Consider the following 22,413-nt stretch of genomic DNA (forward strand, 5'->3'; position numbering starts at 1 on the left):
ATTCCCCTCATCTCCGACTCGCTGCCTCTCAGCTATCTTTCTTCTTTTTGTTTTTTGTTGAAGAAGTATGTGAGAGCGCAATCACGGAGACTCCAAGCTTTTCCGCATAAGCAGCCAAATTTATCCTCGTGGTTTTCCGCATGTTTATTTTGGGTTTTCTTGAGGGACAACATATCTGCGGGAAAACCAAACGGCCCGGAGCGGGTGCTTTCCCTCTGGGGATCATCGCGGCGCGGGGTAAAAATAGGAAAGTCTTTTTTGGGAAATGGAATTAAAGATTGGTGAGCGCCTCCCGAGGGTCCCGCTCTCTGAAAGCTGGGAGAGATCATCACTCATTTATTCCTTTGTGTTTTTTTTTTTCATTCCTCTCTTTCCACTCATGTGAAAACAACAATTTGGGTCTTGTTTTAGACACAATAGAAAAATACCACAGCAGTCGTTCGCCATTTTTAATACCACTATAATTTCTCAGAACAATTAGCACCAAATCATCATCTAATTACTTTACACAAAACCCTTTTTATAACAGATTAAACCACTCATTCCCGTCTCCTCCTCCACATATCTCGTCTTCCCTTTCTCTGCCTCTGTATGTGAATCTAATCTCATTTCTGTCATCCCTTTCAAAACCTCTTCTTTCCCTCATGTTCTTTTCCCCCTGTCAGCTGAACTCGATGGCTGTCACTGTAGGATGTGTGAGTGGGTTGGGAGGAATTCTGGGATAGGAAAAAACCTCCTCCGCTCTGACTTCTTGGTTTGACCTGTGTTTAACATGCCGTCTGCTCCGGCAATCTACTACTACTACTACTACTGCTGCTGCTGCATTGATCGCAAGTGTTCCTCTGCAGGGTGGGCGATCTGCTCAGATTGCATCAAAAGGGACAGTGGGCGAGTAAATGTTTTTTTTTTTTTTTACTGCAGCTAGCCTGCGGAAGTCTTTATGATATCTCCCTTTGCTGATATTGGCCTTTATCCAGCAACTGTCAAAAATATGATGGAGGTTCGTCTCTGCAGAACCTTTGGCCTTTGATAATTCTTTCTTTGCTGAACGGCAGTGAATGGAAGCTCACCTTGCTATGAGCTGTCGACACACCAGAAAATATTTGTATTACTTTCTATGGACAGTTTTAGTGTTACACTGAATATATTACACAACATAAAAATCATCAAATTACATCCCTGTCTCCAATATCTAATCCCTGATCGTATCCCCCTTTACTTCAGGTCTTTACTGTATTGTTGTTTGTTAAACAGGAACATCAAATCAAATCAAATCAAATTTATTTGTATAGCCCAATAGCCCAATATCACAAATTATACATTTGTCTCAGTGTGCTTTACAGACTGTACAGGTTACGACATCCTCTGTCCTTAGACCCTCGCATCACACAAGTAAAAACTTCCTAAAAGAAACCCCAAAATTAAAGGGGAAAAAATGGAAGAAACCTCAGGGAGAGCAACTGAGGAGGGATCCCTCTCCCAGGACGGACAGACGTGCAATAGATGTCGTGTGTACAGGATAAACAACATAGTACAAATACAACATTTGACAGAAATTATGTTGTGTTGGAAAAAAAAGAAATAGAAAGTTTGGATGAATCCAGGAAAATGTCAATAAGGCTTCCCGGTGTCCAGCAGGACCAGGTCAGCAGGCGCTGTCACGATTCATGATCCTGACGTAAACTTTATCAGTGGCAACCTGCCACATGAGAGACAGACACTCCGGGGATGATACCCCGGATGATGAGTTAGTAACATACATTTACATAAATGCATACAGATAGAGAGGGAGAAGAAGAGAGAGGGAGGGGAGGAGAGAGGAAGAGCCTTCTTATACGTTTTAAGATGATCTAACCAGACTAAACGAGATTCTTCCAATTTAGTGGAACGCCATTTACTTTCAAGATTTCTCGACTTTTGTTTTAGTTTGCGGATTTGTAAATTAAGCCATGGAGCTTTCTTTTTCTGTTTTATGATCTTCTTCTTTAGAGGAGCGACAGAGTCGAGTGTTATTCGCAGTGAGGCTGCAGCGCTATCAACAAGATGATTAATTTGGGAGGGACTAAAGTTAGCATTGGAGTCCTCCTGTTATATTGATATTGAGTCCTGGTATTGAATTAAGTGCTGATGGAATCACTTCCTTAAATTTAGTCACAGCACTTTCAGATAGACATCGAGCGTAGGATATTTTGTCTACTGGCTTGTAGTCCAGTAACAGGACTTCAAAAGTTATTAAAAAATGGTCTGATAAAAGAGGATTATGTGGACACACTAATAAACTTTCAATTTCAACACCATATCCCAGAACAAGGATCCAGAGTGTGGTTTAAACAGTGAGTTGGTTCATGTACATTCTGACTGAACCCAATTGAATCTAATATTGAGATAAATGCATTATTAAGGCTGTCACTATCAACATCCACATGAATATTAAAGTCACCTACAATAATTACTTTATCTGTTTTAAGGACTAAATTTGATAAAAATTCTGAGAATTCAGATAGAGATTCAGAATACGGACCAGGAGGGCGGTATACAGTAACAAATAAAACTGGCTTTATTGTTTTCCATGTTGTGTTTGAGAGCGTAAGAACAAGGCTTTCAAAAGAGTTATAGTTTAGTTTAGTTAACATGCATAACTCTATATATATCCTTATATACAGTCTATGATCCATTGTGCTTTGTGCATACCGTGGCTACAGAAATACTTTCCGATATGAATTCTGGACTTAAAATATCAGGCAGCTCATGAGGGTCATACAGTATACAGGTCACATGACCTTCAGGCTCATTTATGGAGCTTTTATTTTTATAAAATCCAGAAATGTATCTATTCAATGTTGATATTAAAGGATAACGCCACAGATTTGACACATAGCAGTCTGTTTACTGATTGCGAGGAGTACTTTGCCTGTGTAAACAGTTGCATAATGCTTCTGGAGGACGTTTCCAGTCAAATATAAAACAACAAAAAAACGCAATATTATTAAAATGTTCGTTTCTATCGACTTGTAATTGCCCCTCAGAATTGCGTGAACAGAAATTTAGTTGGAAACAAAAAGGGGATGTCTGTGGTTGCCATCAGCAGATATCAGTATGATGCAGAGCGGAGATATGTGGTGAACTAAGGGAGAAGTGTGATGCAGTGAATACTTTGGGGAAACGGCAGTTTAAATATGCAAAAACCCAAGAACAGAACTTTATTTTTAGGACCAACAACACGCAACTTAATACTTAAGCCAAGTACTGTCTGGCCCAAATGACTGAAATATTGTATCAAGTGTGATATGACGATTGCTCTTGGTTACTTTACTATAGTAAGTAGCCTGTAAAGCAGCGTTATGTCCACGTCAGCACTGACAGCTCACAGCTTTCATCACTCAGCTGGTAACATGGGTGTGGTTGGGGCTTGGCAGGCTGCTGTCACTGTGACTAATCCAACAAATGTGCACATACACAAATATGAACAATTATATACTGCACAAGAACCCCCATGCTAGCATTCACACAAATAAAACTCTTTAAAGAGGAAGCTGCATTCATGAGAGTCTGCAGGAGAAATTCATATTCAAAACATGGTTTGGATTCTTTTTGATATACAAAGTGGTTGTGTGAAGGCTGCAGCGGTGATTGGAAACAGAAACCAGGAGAACATAGAATCAAAACTCCTAGAATGAAGACATAGAGTTAGCAGAGCGCAGTAAAGACTGAAAGTGCTGCATGAAGCTTTGCATGGTATCATATGAACATAACAAGCACACTGTGAGTAACTAATGGCTTCTGATTTAGGGTTTTAATGACAATTTATTGTACTTACAGTAAGATTATTGTTTAAAGTTTGATTGTGAATACATAACATATGTTTGTTTCTTTAATCACAGTGCACCTCAAATGACTTCTAACCGAATATTGATTGGCAGTTTTTCAAATTGACAATGCTGTGCACCAGTTCTCAGACACTCAATTTGAAAAAAAGGCCAGAAAAGTGAAGTCAAAGCTAAAGTGCCTTAGACCTGCATTCTTTCTAAATACCAGTAAGGGAAGACTCCTATTGTATAAATCAGATTGTATAAAAGTCTATAAGAAAATGACACTCCTTCTCACTTCATTCATTAGCTCACTTAACATGGGTATGCTTTAGGCCGTGGCTCCTTTGTGATTGACAGGTCGCTACCACGGTGTTGTCTGGTTTGGGTATTGTCCGTGTTTTCGTCTTAGAACTTTCACAGTGTGTTTTCAGTTCCTAATTGTGACATTGTGGTTCCCTGAACATGCCTTTAAAGAGCACCACTCTCTAGCTGCTTCCGTTTCAGGGTCCTGTCATTCCTGAGTAAAGCACAGACAACAATTCAACATGTTGAGAATAATTTGTCCACATGGTTTGTAAATCAAGGAAAGACTTCACGCTTGAATCACTGGCCTCGGAGTGGAAATGAAGTTTGATTATCTCACCCAATTCTTTTCTCCTTAAGAAAAACAGGATTTTAAGATACATTTAATGTGTAAGCACAGTTTCTCCATTTGTTTGTTCAGCTGTTTTCACACTCTTTAATTGAGCGGAGAGCATTCTTGGAGTTCCTTTTTTGCAGGTCACGACAAGGTCTCTGGCCTCCGACCTGGTGAGGGGGAATGTGTGTTTTTTCAAACTTAGGTTTTATTTCAGTTCCAGCAACTTATACAAATGAAGTCACTATCCTGCCTGCTGTTTTTTCTATTTTTCCCCAGCTGTATCTATACGGTTTATAGATAATTTGACTAAATGTAATGTAAGTACAAATCACTTTAGCTTTAAGTATTAATTGTAATAGATTAGAACAGAGGCACAATTAGAAAAGGAAGGATCAATAATAATACAAAATGGTATGAGCGAGTGTGTATGCATAAAGAAATGAAATGACACACACATGTATGACGTGAATGTGATTTTAAAAGTGGCTTTTCACTTCAGGTACTGATTGTTACGGAAAGAACTACTGCTGGACAGATATCTTACAAGTTATGATTATGACTTAGGTTATTTATAGGTTATATATTAGCTTAGGTTATATAACAGTGACAGATGTAACAGTGTCTCATCAAGCAATTTTACTATCAATGTGTTATCGATCTAACTGCATCAAACTGTGACTGGACCAGATGTGATTTTGGGCTCCACCACGCTGTTTTGAAACTACTCAGTGAGTCTGGAGAACTGTAATTCTAGGTGTGCAGCCAGAGAGTCAAGGTCCCCCATCAAAGAGGAAATGACTTCACGAGACTCAGAGGCCTCTGCAGTGCCTTGGGGGGAGGGCTGGTATGCGACACACACACACAAACACACGCAAACACACACATCTGCAAACCCATGCATGAATGTGCACAGCAGGCTGCCATGCAAGAATGCACAATTGAAAGCCACAAGCAAACACAACATGGCAGGAACACACAGATAGGTAAATACACACGCACTCTGGCCTGTCACCCCCCCAGGTCGGGTGTTGAGTGTGTTATTTATTTTAGCTCGCCTGTGTGAGAGTTAAAAATGGAATGTTTCAGTGACATAAAACACTTCCTGTTTTGACGACTCCCTCCCTGAGCTGCTCCCTCAGCTATATAGTCCCAGAGCACCACGTAATGACCGTCTGACACACAGGGAGAATGTGTCTACATAAACTGTGTACATTGACTCAGGGTTATCCTCCTCGTGTGTGTGTGTTATTGCACATTTCCCCCACTACTCTGTGTGCTAGTGTGTACAGTGGTGGATGGTCTTGTTGTTCTTGCTTGTGTTGCAAGGCTGCTTGTCTGCCAGCGCTTTGTGGTCGTGTTACAGGAAGAAAGCAACTGCGCTTCACTGGAAGTGTACTTGTAGACTCTCATTTGCCTCACATTCACATTTAGCAGATTCTCTAAGCTCTCAGTTTTTCCAGTGTTGTTTTAGTGCATTATATTTTCTCAAACCATAAGTCAGGATCCAGTCCTGCCGGGCACCCAAGCGGGTCTCTTGAGTCAATAAAACAGCACTACAATTACACTGAGAGGTGCTGCGTGCTGCTTCAGATGCATCATGCTTAAAAAAATAACCTGGGCCCTTTCATTCAACACTCCTTTCAACCCTACACATCCAGTTTGTAAAGCATGCTCTCTGTTCAAAGTCTGAAGCTCATACTGAGACAATGGAATCATCACGGTTATTTTTTCAAATTGTGTAAATGTCCCCGCAGAGCCACTATAGAAATTATAAAGGTGTTTTACTCCTTGTGATGAGTAAACTGTAGTTCCACTTTAAAGGCCTTTACAAACTGGGGGCGTGAATAATAAACGGCACGAAAATATAAAATACTCACATGTGAATATTATGTGGCGAAGGCTTTTATTGTGAAAGGTATGAACGGAAGGAGTGGATCTGGTATAAGCTGCCTTTGTCAAGGTTTAAAGGAGTAATACAGTTTGCCGTCAACTACGAAGACTCGTTTTGGAAAAACAAAACAAATGATTAAGAATGAAAATAATCACACGTTGCACAACTTATATCACTAAAAGGTCCATTTAGTTGCTGTTTCATTTTCTTCAATTCATCATTGTTTTCTGTTTCTGCTTCGATTAGTGCTTATAAAAAAAATCAGCCTATGCAGCAGATAACATAGAACAGATAGATCAAATGCTTGCCACGGGTCCTAATATAAAGATTACACTAATTATATAACTAATAACATTTTGCTCTGATGGTTGTTTCTTACAGTATTTTCTTGGGGTTCACAGGGAGCCCAGTTAACTTAACTCCCTTTGTATAAAAATCGTACTCATTCCATAGTTATGATTAAAAACAGATAATCATGTAATGACAGACGTCCCACATCCAGATGTCTCATTATGTGTTTTTTGGCCAAATCTTTACCGCTCTCCGTTCAAATCACTCACAAGTCTTTCAGACATTCTGCTGACAAACCAAAGAAAACATGAACTCGTGCAGAGATACGTGAGCCGCTGCAGACGAGAGCCGATTACATCTCTACACTGTGACATTGTTGACTCCTGGCTGAGCGAACATGCAGGTGTTTCCAACAACAAAGTATATGATCTCACACACACTCACACATACCTCTCCCTTTAAAAACACGAGCCCACCGCTAAAACAAACCATAGATACTTACTATAGAGCTGTGGGATGTTTAGGGTTAGTGCTGCTGCTGACTGCATCTGCACACACACAACCTGCAAGAAGACACTTGAATGCACAGACATTTCTTCTCTTTATGTCACTTGACACATTTGTCTTTCTCGCCCACAACTCTTCTCTTTGTCTTCACACATAAATACACGCACACGCACACGTACACACACACACACACACACACACACACACACACACACACACACACACACACACGCACACACACACATCGCTTTACAACATTTTCACTCTATCAGCCCCCCCACACACACACTCCCTCTTCCCTTTCCCTCCCTTGTCTGTAATCCCTGCAGCTGTTGCTCTTACTCACACTGCTGCCCCCTCCAGCCAAAACCTCATCTGTGTGTGTGTGTGTGTGTGTGTGTGTGTGTGTGTGTGTGTGTGAGAGAGGGTTAGAGAAAAGCTAGATTCTGAATGAACGAGGTGGGACAGAAAGAGCGAGGGTGAGATGTGAATGAGAGGATGGGAGATGGAGAAGTAGAAGAGAAATCCCCCTCCAGTTTTTCCCCTGAGAGAGCCTCCGTCTTCCCTTTCTTCCAAACCCATTGTATTCCCCCCCCTCACCTCCTTCCTCCCTCCATCCATCTCCACATCCTCGGCAAATACGGGCTCTGCATTCGGATATCACAAATCTATCAGCCACATCTGGCTTCATCGTGAATGTCAAGTGGAGAGTTTGGCTGTGTGCAAATAATAGCTAAATATACAACAAGGGTCTTCTATCTCTGAAGACGGCTGTGGTTTGGACAGAGTTCATTTCTGTCGTGTTCTAAGCAAACAGTCTGATAAAGTAGATGTGTTTCCAAATGAAGATACAGTGACGTAGGAAATCTCTTGTCCTTAGCTCTCTTCCATGTTGTTCTTCTCTGTTTTTGGCCGTGTTGATAGTTTAGTAACAGTCTGCTGTTCACAGCCACTTCATTCTCAGGCGGCGCAGCAGTATACTCCATTTGTTAAGCAACAATGTCTATCACGTGTTGTGTTTACAACCGAATGCAACACTATGAATGTCTTCCAGGAGAAACTCTGAAAGTCTGTGCTATTATCTTAATACTTAATAAATATCGTGTCTTGCGTTTCACTCCAGCTTCATGTGTGACTGCTCTGAACAGCCTTCTATAATGGCAGAATCAGTCCTAGCATAATATATACCATGGTACTTCAGTCATGGAGAGTAGTACTCAGTTTGTTGTATAATGACCTCTGTGGCTGTAGAAGAGCTGTGTCAAATCAATAAAATAACCCTGATGATGTCGGGGGCTACTTGAAACTAGGCCTGCCGCAGTAGTCGGTGTTACACGGTTTGCAGGGATACTACAAATACATTACTTGTCCCCACCATTGTTTTGCTTTCTTTTTATAGAAATGAAACCGACATAGTTTATTTTATTGTGTCAGAGCCCAAATTAGAATTTTTTAAATACTAGGTGTAAACTAGAGAACATTTTGCGATGCGATTACACCAGCCAAACTGGACCAGGGCCGTAAAGTCGGGGGGCGCCCTTCTCACTTCTTTACCCCCCCTGCTTCTGTTGTCATTTCTCAGACCACACCCATCTTCAAACTCAGCTTTTATTTTGATCACTGCAAATCTGTAAAGTTTAGTGACTGCATGTTGCATGGTTGTGACGGTATCGCGGTGAAAAAATACGTTCACAGACAGACAAACTGAAATATAACACCTGGTAAATAACTCAAAACCTCCTCTGTGGTATTTCCCGCTACAGTAGGTGTCTCCAGGAGCACATTTTACCTTGATGAGACACACACAGACTCACAAGCTGAAAACAACACCAGCGTCGCTCTTTTGGTTGGTAGCTAGTAGTACTAAGTGAATGAAACTCGTCCATTGCTTGCCTTCGCGTACGTCGCTGAAGCTAGTTTGAACTTGCACTTGTTTTAAAAAGAAATCTGTCTGTCAAGCCCTCCTACTCTATGGAGGTGCAATGCTAATTTGCTGGAGCGCCCTTCCTTAGCTGTGTTTGAGCCACTTACCTCACAACCCTGTGTGTTAAAAGCATTGAGAATCCACCAACTCCAATCATTATTAGGCCACCGAGTTTTCACTAGTTTACGTATCACCCACAGGTGACTGTAGTGACAGAGCTGCTATATAACGCCGTCACTTTAATGGGCTATATCAAGCATGCATGTCATATCCAGATGTGTACATTCACACATGCTATCGCAAAGCAGACCCTAAATTACACACACATCAGTGTGTGCACACGCAGCGGCACACACTAGAATGTTTGTTTCTCATCAAGGGGATTTTAGGCTGAGACTTTGGTTTATAAATACTCAGCTGTTATATATTCTAAATAGGTCATTAGTCACCTTATGGTGATACTTATTTACTATCTATAAATATGTCATAAAAATATGAGTTTCCTGTTTAAAAAAGAAAATATATTGATTAAGTTAATTGGATCCACAGCAGAGGGTTGTAACATTTTGTTTGTTCATTTAGTCATTTCCGACGGTGCTTTATGACTCTGTGTCTGTTATAAACAGGTTTAATGTGCGAGACGAAATGAACTGTCTCCGCTGACTCCATGAAGCTTGTATACATCACTGGCAGCATCATGTACACACTGGTGTTTGGATGAAACCAGGGTTTATTTACATTCAAGTTATGCCGTAACAACAAGCTGTTAAACACACTGAAGTATGCCTGTGTATGGAGGCTGTGCACTTCTAATGATGTGCTGTTGTTAGGGGCTGCATCTGTTTTTATCAGATTGATCATCATATTATCATGCTGTTACACAACTGGTAACATTGCTTTGCTTTAATGTGTAGCAGATTGAGACATTTCAATATAGATTTGTGAATATTATATATATCTATATATATATATTGTTTATCAATTCATAGGTGCGGGTTAAAAAGAACTAAGCAGGCAGCAGGTGAGAAATGTGTTGTTTGTTTTGTTCTGGACAAATTAGATATGAAAATGATTGTGATTTAAACATTTAATTAAGCTAATATTATCAAGCATAATCAGCTGGATCTGTTGATAATGTTGAATTACTTTGCGTGCAACAATCCACCTTCTCTCTCTCTCTCTCTCTCTCTCTCTCTCTCTCTCTCTCTCTCTCTCTCTCTCTCTCAAACACAGTGAGCACCGTGGCGCTCCTCGTCTCTGCACCTGTATTAACAGGGCGCTCTAGCAGCAATATAACATTACATCTATATATCCACAATAACACAAAATCGTCAGACATTCAAAGCTTCCTTCGAAACCTCAATGGAAGCTTCAAATGTAAAAAGAAAAAAGAAAAACAGACATTCGGTACAGAATTAATTTTCCTTGGATTTGTGATTCAGGAACAGAGAACCGAGCTTTATTATTAGAATATTATTTAAGGAAAAGTACATGAGTATTATCAGAAAAATGTACTTAAAGTATCCAAAGTAAAAGCATTCATTGCCTGCAGAGTGGAGCTGGTAAGGGTTATATTATTTTATTTTGTTAATTTGTTACTACCGGTGCATTTATGCATAAGCAGCATTTTAATGTTGTAGCTGGTTGATATGGAGCTAATGCTATCTACTTATTGTACTGTGTGATAGTTTACTCACATATAAAAATCGTGATCGTGTAGCCTGTTTGTTTAATCTCGGGTCTGGATCTGACTTGGAGTTAATTGCAAGCAACAGGTCGGTTTGCGGTTGATTTATTTTACTTGATGGACGTAGCCTAAATTGTGTCACGTACGTAACATAGTCTACTTAACCTACATACGTAGCTTAAGGTAGTTGACAAACATACTAATTTCAACGCGAAGAATTATCTTTTCCTAAATCTAACCAAGCAGTGACATAAAGTACTTAACTTACGTCACGTACGTACATATGTAACCAAGTTAACCACGTGTGGAAGTCTGTTGGCCATTGCTTTAAAAAGTAACAACAAGGGGTCTTGACCAAGCTGCCATATTTGACAAGTTGGGAGTTAGAGCGTATTGCAAGGACGGCTCTTTCTTCACAATGTCATCAAGATGTTTCTGGAAACGTCTCATTAGAGGTGTATGAAAGAGTGTGTTGGGCCCATTGGCGATTTAGACACACTCTCTACTTCACAATTCATAATTCACTCAGTCAAGCAGTTACTGTCAGTATAGTACAGCTCTACATTCTTGATGATCTCATATGTGCTATAGGTTCAGGTGTGTGTGTGTGTGTGTGTGTGTGTGTGTGTGTGTGTGTGTGTGTGTGTGTGTGTGTGTGTGTGTGTACCCTTTGTGGTTCACTGGCAGTGAAGAAAAATACACGACCCGTGTTGGAAGGCTGCTGCTTTGGAGACCAGAACCACACCACTTAACCTCTACATCACACACACACACACACACACGCACACACACACACACACACACACACACGCTCACACACACACATCCTCACTATATCCATTCAATGTAAAGTCCCCCAACATGTGGATGCTATAAATTCAAACAGACCTATAAATTCTTGAGCAACCCACTTTAATTTTTCAGTTGAATTGTTCGAACTCCTTTGGGTTTGATGCTGGTTTTTATAAGAAGCTAACACCATAATTCTTTCCCAAAGACAGCTGGGTGTTAAATCGACCATGATATTGACGAGCCGTACACCCTGACACCGGGGGGCTCATGCAGCTCTGTTACATTTTTGATAGGAAGTGAGAAACGTGGGCTGAGGTTTTTTGTTGAAGAGGAAAAATAAGCTTGTGAACTGTTATTTTTCTGAATGACTATGTTCTTGACATTTCACCTATTACTAATAACAAGAATAATGAACAATGCAGACATAATAAAACTGAAGAAAAAAAAGTTAAAAACTCAAAGCAATTCCCCCAGCCAAAGCTTCAAGATTTGTTGTGGCCCTGCTTCCTAAATGATCCAGTCTTTCAGCAACTGCTAATAAGACAAGATGACAAAACACTGTGTGTTGCTGCACATCGGGTAGGAAGTGAATGAGTGAGTGAGTGCTGGGAAGTGGGGAGTATTGCATGTCATCTAACACTAACATTCTTTAAGTAGGTCAAGTAGAGAAGTGATTCCCAGCCTTTTCCGTAAACCTACTGATGTAATGCTGACCTACAAAACAGCAGCAGCTGCTGGGATCAGGGGTCTGGACCCCGTCTTATCCCCTGCTCCTCCTCCTTTTTGTTCTCCTTTCCTCTCCTCTCCTCCTTTCATCTCCTCTCCTCTCCTCTCCTCTCCTCTCCTCTCCTCTCCTTTCCTTCTGTTAGTTACACCTTTACTCTTAGAAGTACCGCATCATATTACTGTCAACATAGTATTGACTTAATCTGACCCTCACTAACTAGTTTCAGTTGTGTAATCAGAATCTTAACCCAAAAACATAACCACAGCTGTTTACTTGTTTGAACTTCAACTTTACCTGCATAGTTTCAATGCAAGTACGTTATTACCTTTAAAGGTGTTTGGGAAGTCTTGATTTTTAGCTTTACATAAATGTTTACTTCTGGGTTTCATTGCAGTGACTTTGTAAAAGAGGCTTCATGGCTGGTGTCGTGGTGGGGGCAATTGCCTCTTCACCCCCTTGCTCAGACCACACCCATTTTTAAAGTTGACCTTTGTCTTGATCTCAACTACACATCTGTAGAGTTTGCATCTTGCACGGTTGCGAGGTTATTGACGTGACAAAATCTGTCCACAGACGGACAGACAGAAATATAAAAGTACTCAAAACCTCTTCTGTGGTTTTCCCACTATAGTAGATGTCTCGAAGAGCACATTTTCCCATGATGACACAGACACAGTGAGAAGGGGAGGTAACTATAGAAACACAATTAACTAGCTGCCTTCACCTCTCATGTGAAGTAAGTACTTCATCACCTCTGCATGTTTTATTTATTTTTAATTATAGTCTGTGTGTGTGTGCGTGTGTGTGTGTGTGTGTGTGTGCGTGTGCGTGTGCGTGTGCGTGTGTGTGTGTGTGTGTGTGTGTGTGTGTGTGTGTGTGTGTGTGTGCCAAACCTTCAGCCTTGTCTCATCTTGTTTTCATCTTCTTTTATTCATGAGATAGAAGTTTGGCCTTCAGGCTTTACATGATTCCAATTAATAAAATTGGACCTTTCCGTCAGAAATTGAGCCCTGAACTTTACTGAACTTGACTGAATTGTTCCTCTTTTCCCAGCTTCAACCACCACTGTGCCAAATTAGATCTGATCTTTTTCCCAGAAAACGTCATCATCATGTGTCATCAAGCCCGCAGTTTTCTCCAGCAGTCACAACTCCACATGACTGAATCATATAACGAATATTTTTACCTTTGTGTGAACATACATTTCTTACTGTATCTGACTGTAACGTCATGGTCATCCTGTATCCTGAACAGCATCATGGGATTTAAATCATCACACATCCTAGTTATTAGATATAGTGAAGTTCTCCGAAGGGAAATGATTGGTAAAGCTTCCTTATAAATGTGGGTAAAATGTACTGTATAAATATGATTACAGTGTGTGGGGAATTCTGTGATTGACAAGCCAGTCCATTGTATGTGAATTGTTCTGGACGCTCTTGTGTGTCTTCTCCTGACTCATTAGTGAGGCTTAGCAGACAAGGCTGGTAACCAAAACAGAGGAGGGGAGGGAGAAGCACACAGCACAGCGCTCTCACTTAGTAATAGTACGAGCATCACACCCACATCTGGAGACATCTTTCCGTGTGTGAGTGAGAGACGGCGAGTGTGAACAGGAGTTTAGACAGCGAGGATGACGGAAAAGGTGTGTGACGGTTTGTGTGTGTGTGGTTTGTTAAATGTTGCACAGAAGTCGGAGGGGTTGCTGGTTTGATTCTTCGTAGTGACGTTGCCAAAGGCAGATGAGGACAGATGAGGCATTGTGTGTGTGTGTGTGTGTGTGTGTGTGTGTGTGTGTGTGTGTGTGTGTGTGTGTGTGTGTGTGTAGCTCCCCACCCCTCCAGAGGGACCTCGCCCTTCTATTCAGTCATTTTAATGATAAACACATTCTCTGCTTTTGGACAAACACACATACTTTCTTTCTGTTTTTTAACACACAGTCATTGAAGACACACTCCTTATGTTTGCCATGCATTTGACAGTGACACACAGCATTGTTTTATTTGGACAAAATGAGACTCAGATGTGTTGAACCAGTCAGATAAACAACCTGCAGTGAGCCAGCCGCTTCATCAGCCTGCGTTACACAGAATCAGTGGAAAAGCCTGCAGATCTGACCTCTTGCTTCTAATTAAAGCAAGCATTTTTATTAAAATATTTTATCCCCGGGATCCAAATGAGAATCCAATGTCTTACTAGGGGACCCAGGGTTGCACATTGCTAGCTTGTGTTCTGGCGGGATCTGCCAGAACAAGGCCGGCAACCTATTTTGGGTTCATGCCCCCGTTTAGGAAACCTGGGAGGGGGACATAACACACTAACAACTGATCCTCATCATATAAACTGATGTAGCTCTGCATTCTTCATCTCCACCCTGATTTGAGTGATTTTGACTCATCACACATCATTTTCTTAGGAGGCTGTAAGAGAAACCTCCACAGAGACCTCTGAACCTCCAAAAGAGAGAAAAAGTTCCACTTTAATTAGTGTTTTTACAACGACACTGTAAAGCTATAAATTAAGACTGCTGATGTAATTAAAAAATAACCTACCGGATGGTTTTCATTCCCAGCTCATATGGCTATTCAATATTCTCCATACTTAACTTGTCACAAGAGAGCTTAGTATAAATATTACAATGAGAGCTCATTCAGCTTAACACAAAGTGATCTGTCAGAGGCTCAAACACGAGACTGAAACATTCAGTGTTTGTCTATTATAAACACAAACAAAACATGTATCATAGGGCGATTATAGTCATATTAATAGATCTTAAAGTATTTTGACAATGAATATTGGGCACATTCATCTCACTTGAGCAACAGTGGACTGCATTGAAACTTTACAGTACGTGTTGTACTGTTTTCTTTTAGGTCATGTCGTCACAACACGACATATATACTACAAATATAGTTTTTCTCCCCCTTTAATACAGACAGCCAATGAAATGTGAAGCCTTGATTTATATGATGTTGTGCTTTTCAGCAACAAATGTCTGAAAGGACCCAAACAATTCAAGTTCACCTGTGAAGTCTTCTTGAATTAACGTCCATGTTTAGCAAGTGGCAGCCTCCAGCTCTCTCTAATGGCCAGAAGGGGGCGACTCCACTGGTTAACAAAAGAGGTTGTTTTTCTTTTTTTAGAAGTCTGTAAGAAAAACGTCTCTCTGAACGTCTCACAAAGCATAAATGATAACTTTTTGTAAGATATCATGCGAGCCGTTGTATGAGGATAAGCTGTTTGGATGGATTCTCATTAATTATTTATTTCCCAAGGATCAATTGTCCCCTGACATTTATCTAACGCCATCACTAAATCAAATGTTGTATTTGTCTAATACTTTAACCTGTGGACAAATGCCTTATAAACTAATGACATTCCCATCAGCTTCAATTTTGTGATAAAGCTAACCAAACTAGTAAACTAGTAAGCACGGTAAACATTATACCTGCTAAACGTCAGCTTGTTAGCATTGCCATTGTGAGCATGTTAGCATGCTAATATTAGCATTTAAGCCTCACTGTTGTACTTGGCGTACTTGACGTACTTACCTAAATTACGTAAAGAAATTGCTTCTTTTTTTTTAACACAAACCGTGACCCGAAACCTGACCAAGTGGTTTAGTTTGAATTCACATTGTTTCACGTGTTGAAGTCTATCGGACTACGCTGCATGTTGAACAAACACTCTAAAGTGGTACCCTGCGACACCAAGGGGTCTTGATCAAGCGTCCGTTTGAGACGAGTTGCGAATGAGAACATTTTGCAACTGTTAAAATATGTTGCTATACCAGATATACCTGCTCATAGCACTACTGAGTAGATGATTCTCAGTGTTTCTCCACTCCAGTAGGATACTGAACACAGAACAGCCAGAAACCTCAAGAACTCAACAAAGAACTACGCTATTGATCAACAACCATATTAACCCCCCGCAGATTAGTACAGTCAGTCTTTCTACAAGCAGCTTGTTCTCTTCAACAACTGCTTAATCAGTTCCTCCTTATGCACTCATACACATACACACACACAAAGGTTGACCTGGAGGGGAGGAAATTGAATTAGCAGGGTGTAATGCAGCTCCTTGTGTGTGTAATCAGAGCAGGCTTAGAATACAGGGCCATTGTAAGTCAGTGTGGTCGGAGTCTGAGAGCCAGCGACCGCTGGGGGAAGCTGTCCTTATCACTAGATATGATTACAGCCGGGGGAATGTGTGTGCGTGTGCGTGTGCATGTGCGTGTGCGTGTGTGTGTGTGTGGGGGTGTGTGGGGGTGCGTGTGGTGAGATTTGTGTGGGAGTCATGGCTGACTGGTTGCATGGGGAATGTGCATCTACATGCTTGTGATCAAGTGAGTATGAGAGTAATTTAGAACATTTTTGATATGGTGATGATTGCCAAAAAAAGGTCAAAGCTTTTGCAAATACAAAAATAACACCAACATCAGATCTTTCTGGATTTGGGTTTTTTTTTATCCTGTGGTAACAAGAAAAGCCTTTTTTTTTTGCTCCTTGTTTCCACTATCATTGTTCAGGCTGTGTTTTCCACGGTGGATGTCATTGTTTTTCTCTGTCTCTTAATTATTTTTGTTTGGTATTTTGCCTCCTCCTGATATAGTGTTTCCTGCTATTGTCCTTATTTTACCAGGCTGGCTGCCTCTGGACTTGAGCCAGCCGGTCCCTCCTACCTTAAAATACACAGACAGACAGACAGACACACACACACACACACACACACACACACACACACACACACACACACACACACACACACACACACACACACACACACGCACAAACACACACACACATACTATAATACACACTTCCATGGCCATGAATACACACACAGACACTCTTCTCTCCCTTTCTCCGCACTTGAGAGAAAACATAAGTGATACAACAAACCAAGCGGGTTTGTGTGTGTGTGTGTGTGTGTGTGGGTGGGAGGGAGAGAGAGAGTCCACCAGTCAGTTCAGAAGGGTTAATCTCTCTCTCTCTCCCTCTCTGTCTACCTCGATCTCTCCCTCCCTCCCTCTGTTGCCTTTTGTTGCGGCCCCTCACTTTCTCAACACTTGGACAGAGGGAACTGATACTGTGCCTGTGAGTGTGTGTATGTGTGTGTGTGTATTTTGGGTGTCCTCACCACTCTCGATCTCTCTGGACAGAACTGTACGTGAACATGACTGACGGGACTTTCTAACTCACTCCTCATGCTGAATGTTCACACTACAGACTGGTAAGGCAGCGCTCTGCTTGGGAAAGTTGTCTGGTTTTGTGCGGAGTGTGTTTGGGGCTGCAGAAGGATGAGTGTGTGTGTGTGAAATTGCGACTTTGCGTGTGTGTGCATGTGGGAAATGCTGTCTGGAATGCAACAGATCATTTGTAAATGTGCGTTTCTTTATTTGCGTGAGCTCAAATTTCATGTTTTCAAGATGTGGAGACATGTGAGGACGCTTCTCTGTCCTTTCCTCCGCTCCCCAGTCCACTTCTCCTCCTCATCCCCCTCTCTGCCCGGCCCAGAGTTACTCAAGTTACCGGCTTCCTCCTGTTGTTATGAGCCCCGTGGTTTCTCTGCAGCACTCTGAGGGCGCTCCCACGCTCTCCCAAAGAGAAAGAAAGGAAGGCAAACTTGGATAACGGTTTCAGAACCACAAAAGAAGTGGGAGAAGCATATGCTTGGTTTCGTCCCGTGTCTTCTCTCGGCATCTGCAGGCACGCTATTGTCCCTTTAACACTAAGCAACAGTCTTTGTCTTTTGCATGTCTTGTTGGCTACTTTTCTTGTTTGTTTTCTGGACTAAAGTTTTCTCTTTGGTGGTGGGTTGGCTGAGGTGGTGAGAAAATTGGAAACAGAGCCTCCCACAGTGGAAGTGAGTCAGCCCGGCATTTAGTGCTGTGTTGACTTTGGAAATTGCAGGTATTGGGGGGTGCTGGTGATGGGAGGACAGATGAAATTGTCAGAAAACCCCCCAAGAAAGTGTAATTTTGTTCATATAAGAGTCTCAGAAGTGGGAGCTGCATTGTGTTCAACAGGCATTAAAGCAAAGAAGAAGAGATTGACAGAGAAGAGAGGAGAGATTTAAGCCAGAGGCTGTTTATAAAGGGAGGGGGCGGCTTGTGTCCATCTGGGACAATCCCAAGTGCTGAAAGCTTCCCCACCCTGATCCCAAACAACTCTTTCCCCCCTCTCTCCCTCTGTCTCCCTTCTCCTTGTCTCTCGCTTGCTCCCTCACAACAAGATTCAAGTGTGCACATTGCATCCAACTTGTGGCATTTGTTCTTTTTTGCAGTTGCTTCCAACAACATGTAAAACACTACGAGGAGTCTTTTCATCCACATTCATTCATTCATTCACATATAAATATATTTTGCAACAAAATGCAAGTGAAGTATTTGTGTGTAATTTAAAGTATAACTATCTAGTCTAGATCTCCCACAATCATGCAACCAAGCGCTGATGATGTTTTGGATCGTATTACAAATAATGATTTCATATTTTATAACAAAGTATGTATTATTCTAAGCACAACACTGTCTCCGAAAAAACTGCGTTCCCGTACAATTAAACTGCACACTCAAAGAACTTTGAGTGAAATGTATTTCATTCTGAATACTGTCGCAGTTTTAAACACGTGGTTAACGTTGTAAATCAAAACAAATCTACTTGGTAAGGTTTAGGAAAAGATTATGGTTAAGGTTAAAATAAGTATGTTTGTTACGTAACTTAAGTTACGTACGTACATTAATTACGTAAGTAACCTTTCAAGTCAACGTTGATTTTGGTTTCACACGGGACATGAACAGCGGCCTCCTGAATGAAAGATCTGTGTATATTTGAACCATCAATCCACCGCAGCTTCATCTTTACGCAGGTTTTTAATAGCAACGTATTTATGATATGTCGAAAACAAATATAATATAAGTGAGAAAATACATTTTCATCGAAACAAAATTGGCAATGCAGTTTAGTCGTATGGGAATTGCAATTTATAAAAAGGAGACCAGGCTGAGAACCAGGCTTTTACAAATGTTCTCTTCCTTATCTTGGCATGTTTTTTGCAACAACTGGTGGACACGGCCATATCTGCCTTTGTCTTGCCTGCTTGACCACCCTTCCATCTCCTTCTCCTCTTCCTCTTCCCTCCCTCCCTGCCTTCCTTTCTCCGCGCTGCCTGCCTGTGTATCCAGCGATAAGGGGACAGCGACAGTAGCACATCCTCTCGCAACAGGAAGCAGGAAGTGTTGATTTCCACCGCAGCCTCTCTGGGCAAACTCTGTGCTCGGTCCGCTGGGATCCTCACCACTAACACACATGCACACACTCCCAGACAGACTGGCATTGACATGGAAGTGCATGTGCTCCGTGTACTGTGTGTCACCTGTCTGCAGACAATGACTCCACTATATCTGTGCTGCCTGATGGTTTTCATGGGAAAGCACCTGGGACGCAGCCCACTCTGTGTCTCTTTGACCTCAGGGTTGGCTCGCAGGTCAGAGGATGATTGAGTAATTATTCCTCTAATCACAGCAAATGTTTTGTTATCACCCTCTTTGGCCGTGCAGGGCACGGGTGGCGCTGTTGAGCTTAAAAAAACACAAACAACCATTCATCAGCTAATGGATTCCAGTTATACTGCCGGGTGGGAGGGCTGGGTGTGGGTGAGAGAGAAAGAGAGCCAGGGACGGAGGGAGACTGTTAAGAGAAAGTGATGGAAGACAAAGAATAGGGCGTCCGAGAGCAAGAAGCGTACCTGATGAAGTGTTTTCCTAAGCGAGAGCCTCACTCCTGTTTGTAGTGAGATTATAGTGGTGGTTTCCTCGTGTGTGATTTTGAAGTTTGTTCTGCCAAAGGAGGGACATCATCATCACTTCTTTGAGAAATGTGCTGTGACGATGTGTTCGGAATCCTGAATGGAGGCAAATCATGGCAGGACACACCAGAGATTCAAGGCAATGTTGGCAACAAATAATCTCAGGCTCATTGACACATTTTATATTTTCCACAACAGTATTAGGAAGGTATTCTTTTTCAGATCATAACGCACATGAACTGCACAATGATCAGAAAAATACAAGTGAAGTTATGAAGGGTGGAACATTGTTAAAAGTCTTGAAAGCGGGAACTTTGAGAGTCAAAGAGAACAAGGAGGAATAGGGTTATGAGCAAAGTGACAAGAGGATAAGCAACATTGTTTTTAAACACACTTATTTTCCAGCCTTTTTTACACCTGTGGATTCGACATTTCTTACATTTCTCAGCTGTCATTGAACACCCCTTGTATAGTGAAAGAGGAGACGGTGACAAGCAAACAGATTCAAACAGGTTGATTTTGACCAACTGTTGAATACACTTGAAGTTCATAGTTATCTGTACCAGATGTGTGTGATGATCTACACTTCCCAGATGCTCAATAAAGTAGATCAATGCTAATTACCAGGGATATGGATTCACCCTCTAAAGATATGTTAACACTTTGCAATACTGTTTGGACGTACCTTAGATGTCTGGGGTTAATATATACTTATTTTGTAGTAAATCTCATAGGATTAAATAATTGCATTGCTTTTAAAACACCTACATTTGCTTTAATAATTTTTTATAAAAATTTAATCAAAAGACATTCTGTTAACATACTGCTAGGATGCTTATTTTCAGAATCTATATATCTGTTGATTCTTTTTTAGTTTATTCTAAAATCATCAGAAAATAGTGAAAATGGTAATCACAACTTTTCAAAAGTTTTGTTTTGTCCATCTAAACATCCAAAACACAAATACATTCAATTTACTATTACTAGTTATAGAGTTAAGACAACCAAAGGCAGCACATGTTCACATATGAGAGGCTGGAACTAATACATGTTTAATAGTTGAAAAGTTAAGATGAATAAAGATTTTCATTTCTTTTCAGAAGAACTGGACTTTATGACTCGTGTGTCATTTCTGTGACTTTATTGGCTACTAGGTCAAACGCTTTAAGAAAGAGAAAAGAATATGAAGGACGCCGAAGGAGGCGGCCACTAGATTAAGTGGGTGCAGACAAAGGAACAAAGAGGAAAGGGAAAGAGGGAGATTTAAAGTGACACCTGTGAGTGTGACAGAGGAGTTAGGACGGAGAGAAAGCAAAGGGGCCACGGCGAAATTGAAAGAATACGAAGAGATTTGGGCGATTAGGAAATCTGGAGATGTTAGCCTAAACCATGAGCAGGTCAGGGGTCAAGAGGGGTGATGAGGTCAGAGTGGGCCCAGCAGCTCTACTTAGAACAGGATATCCTGCGAGGAAAACCCATCTGTCTCCCTCTCTCCCTCTCTCCCTCTCTCCCGCTGTCTCCGAAATTCCCACAGAGGGCACAGCGGAGACAGGAGGTGTAATCTTTCACTCAAAACACCAGAGAAAACACAAGTTCCCGACTGAGAAGCTTCACTTTCATCAATCATCGGTGACGGAGACGGATAGCAGATATAATGCACGCCTGATGTGTCTTGATCTGACAAACTGGGAGTGTATAAAGTGTGTGTGATAACAGCTGTATGATGTTTCCATCCTGAGCTCATGTTTGTTGCTGTTTTCATCCACTCGCTGCAGGGGCCACAAACACCAAGATCAATTTCCCTAAAGGGACAATACAGTTTATCTTACTGTGTCTTATCTTAGCCAGACAGACAGTGTGTGAGAATTATCAAACATCCAAATTATATTTGAAATATACTCAGGCTTAACGTTAATATCAGCAAGTTGGAACCTGGAAAAACTCTACCATCCAGATGTGGTATTGAGAAAAGGTGTCCCTTATGCAATGATATTAATGCAACAACTAGCATCATGATAACATGTTGTCGTCTGTGGTTCAGGTTTGGGTTTACAGGCAGGCATTGGCGATGTGTTAAAATATGTGTATGCTACGGTCCTCTAAAAACAAAAACTCAAAAAAAGGCAAGAGTAAGTATTCTTACACCTACTTTTATTTTTAAACAGGAAAATACAACCTTCTGAATTCAAGTTGGTCTCTTTCACCAAACTAAGACTAGCTTAATCTTCGGAGGCAGACCATTAAATTCGCAAGTAAAATAACAAAATTCTCCCGCAAAAAAACAGCTGTACTCGCCAATCGCCGATAATCTCCTAAAGGTTTCAGAGCCTCTGGTG

The 22,413-nt window shown here is 41.2% G+C and overlaps 1 protein-coding gene across 1 annotated transcript in view; it reads left to right on the forward strand.

Annotated features, from left to right (window-relative positions):
* Positions 1 to 17,398: 17,398 nt before the first annotated feature.
* Positions 17,399 to 22,413, forward strand: part of hdac7a (histone deacetylase 7a) — a 61,832-nt gene continuing 56,817 nt past the window's right edge. The window contains exon 1 of the mRNA XM_029436079.1: positions 17,399 to 17,503. Coding sequence (XP_029291939.1) covers positions 17,485 to 17,503 — 19 coding nt within the window. The 5' untranslated portion in view covers positions 17,399 to 17,484. The remainder of the gene's footprint in view (positions 17,504 to 22,413) is intronic.

The sequence above is a fragment of the Cottoperca gobio genome, chromosome 7, assembly GCF_900634415.1.
Source record: "Cottoperca gobio chromosome 7, fCotGob3.1, whole genome shotgun sequence".
Taxonomy (NCBI): domain Eukaryota; kingdom Metazoa; phylum Chordata; class Actinopteri; order Perciformes; family Bovichtidae; genus Cottoperca; species Cottoperca gobio.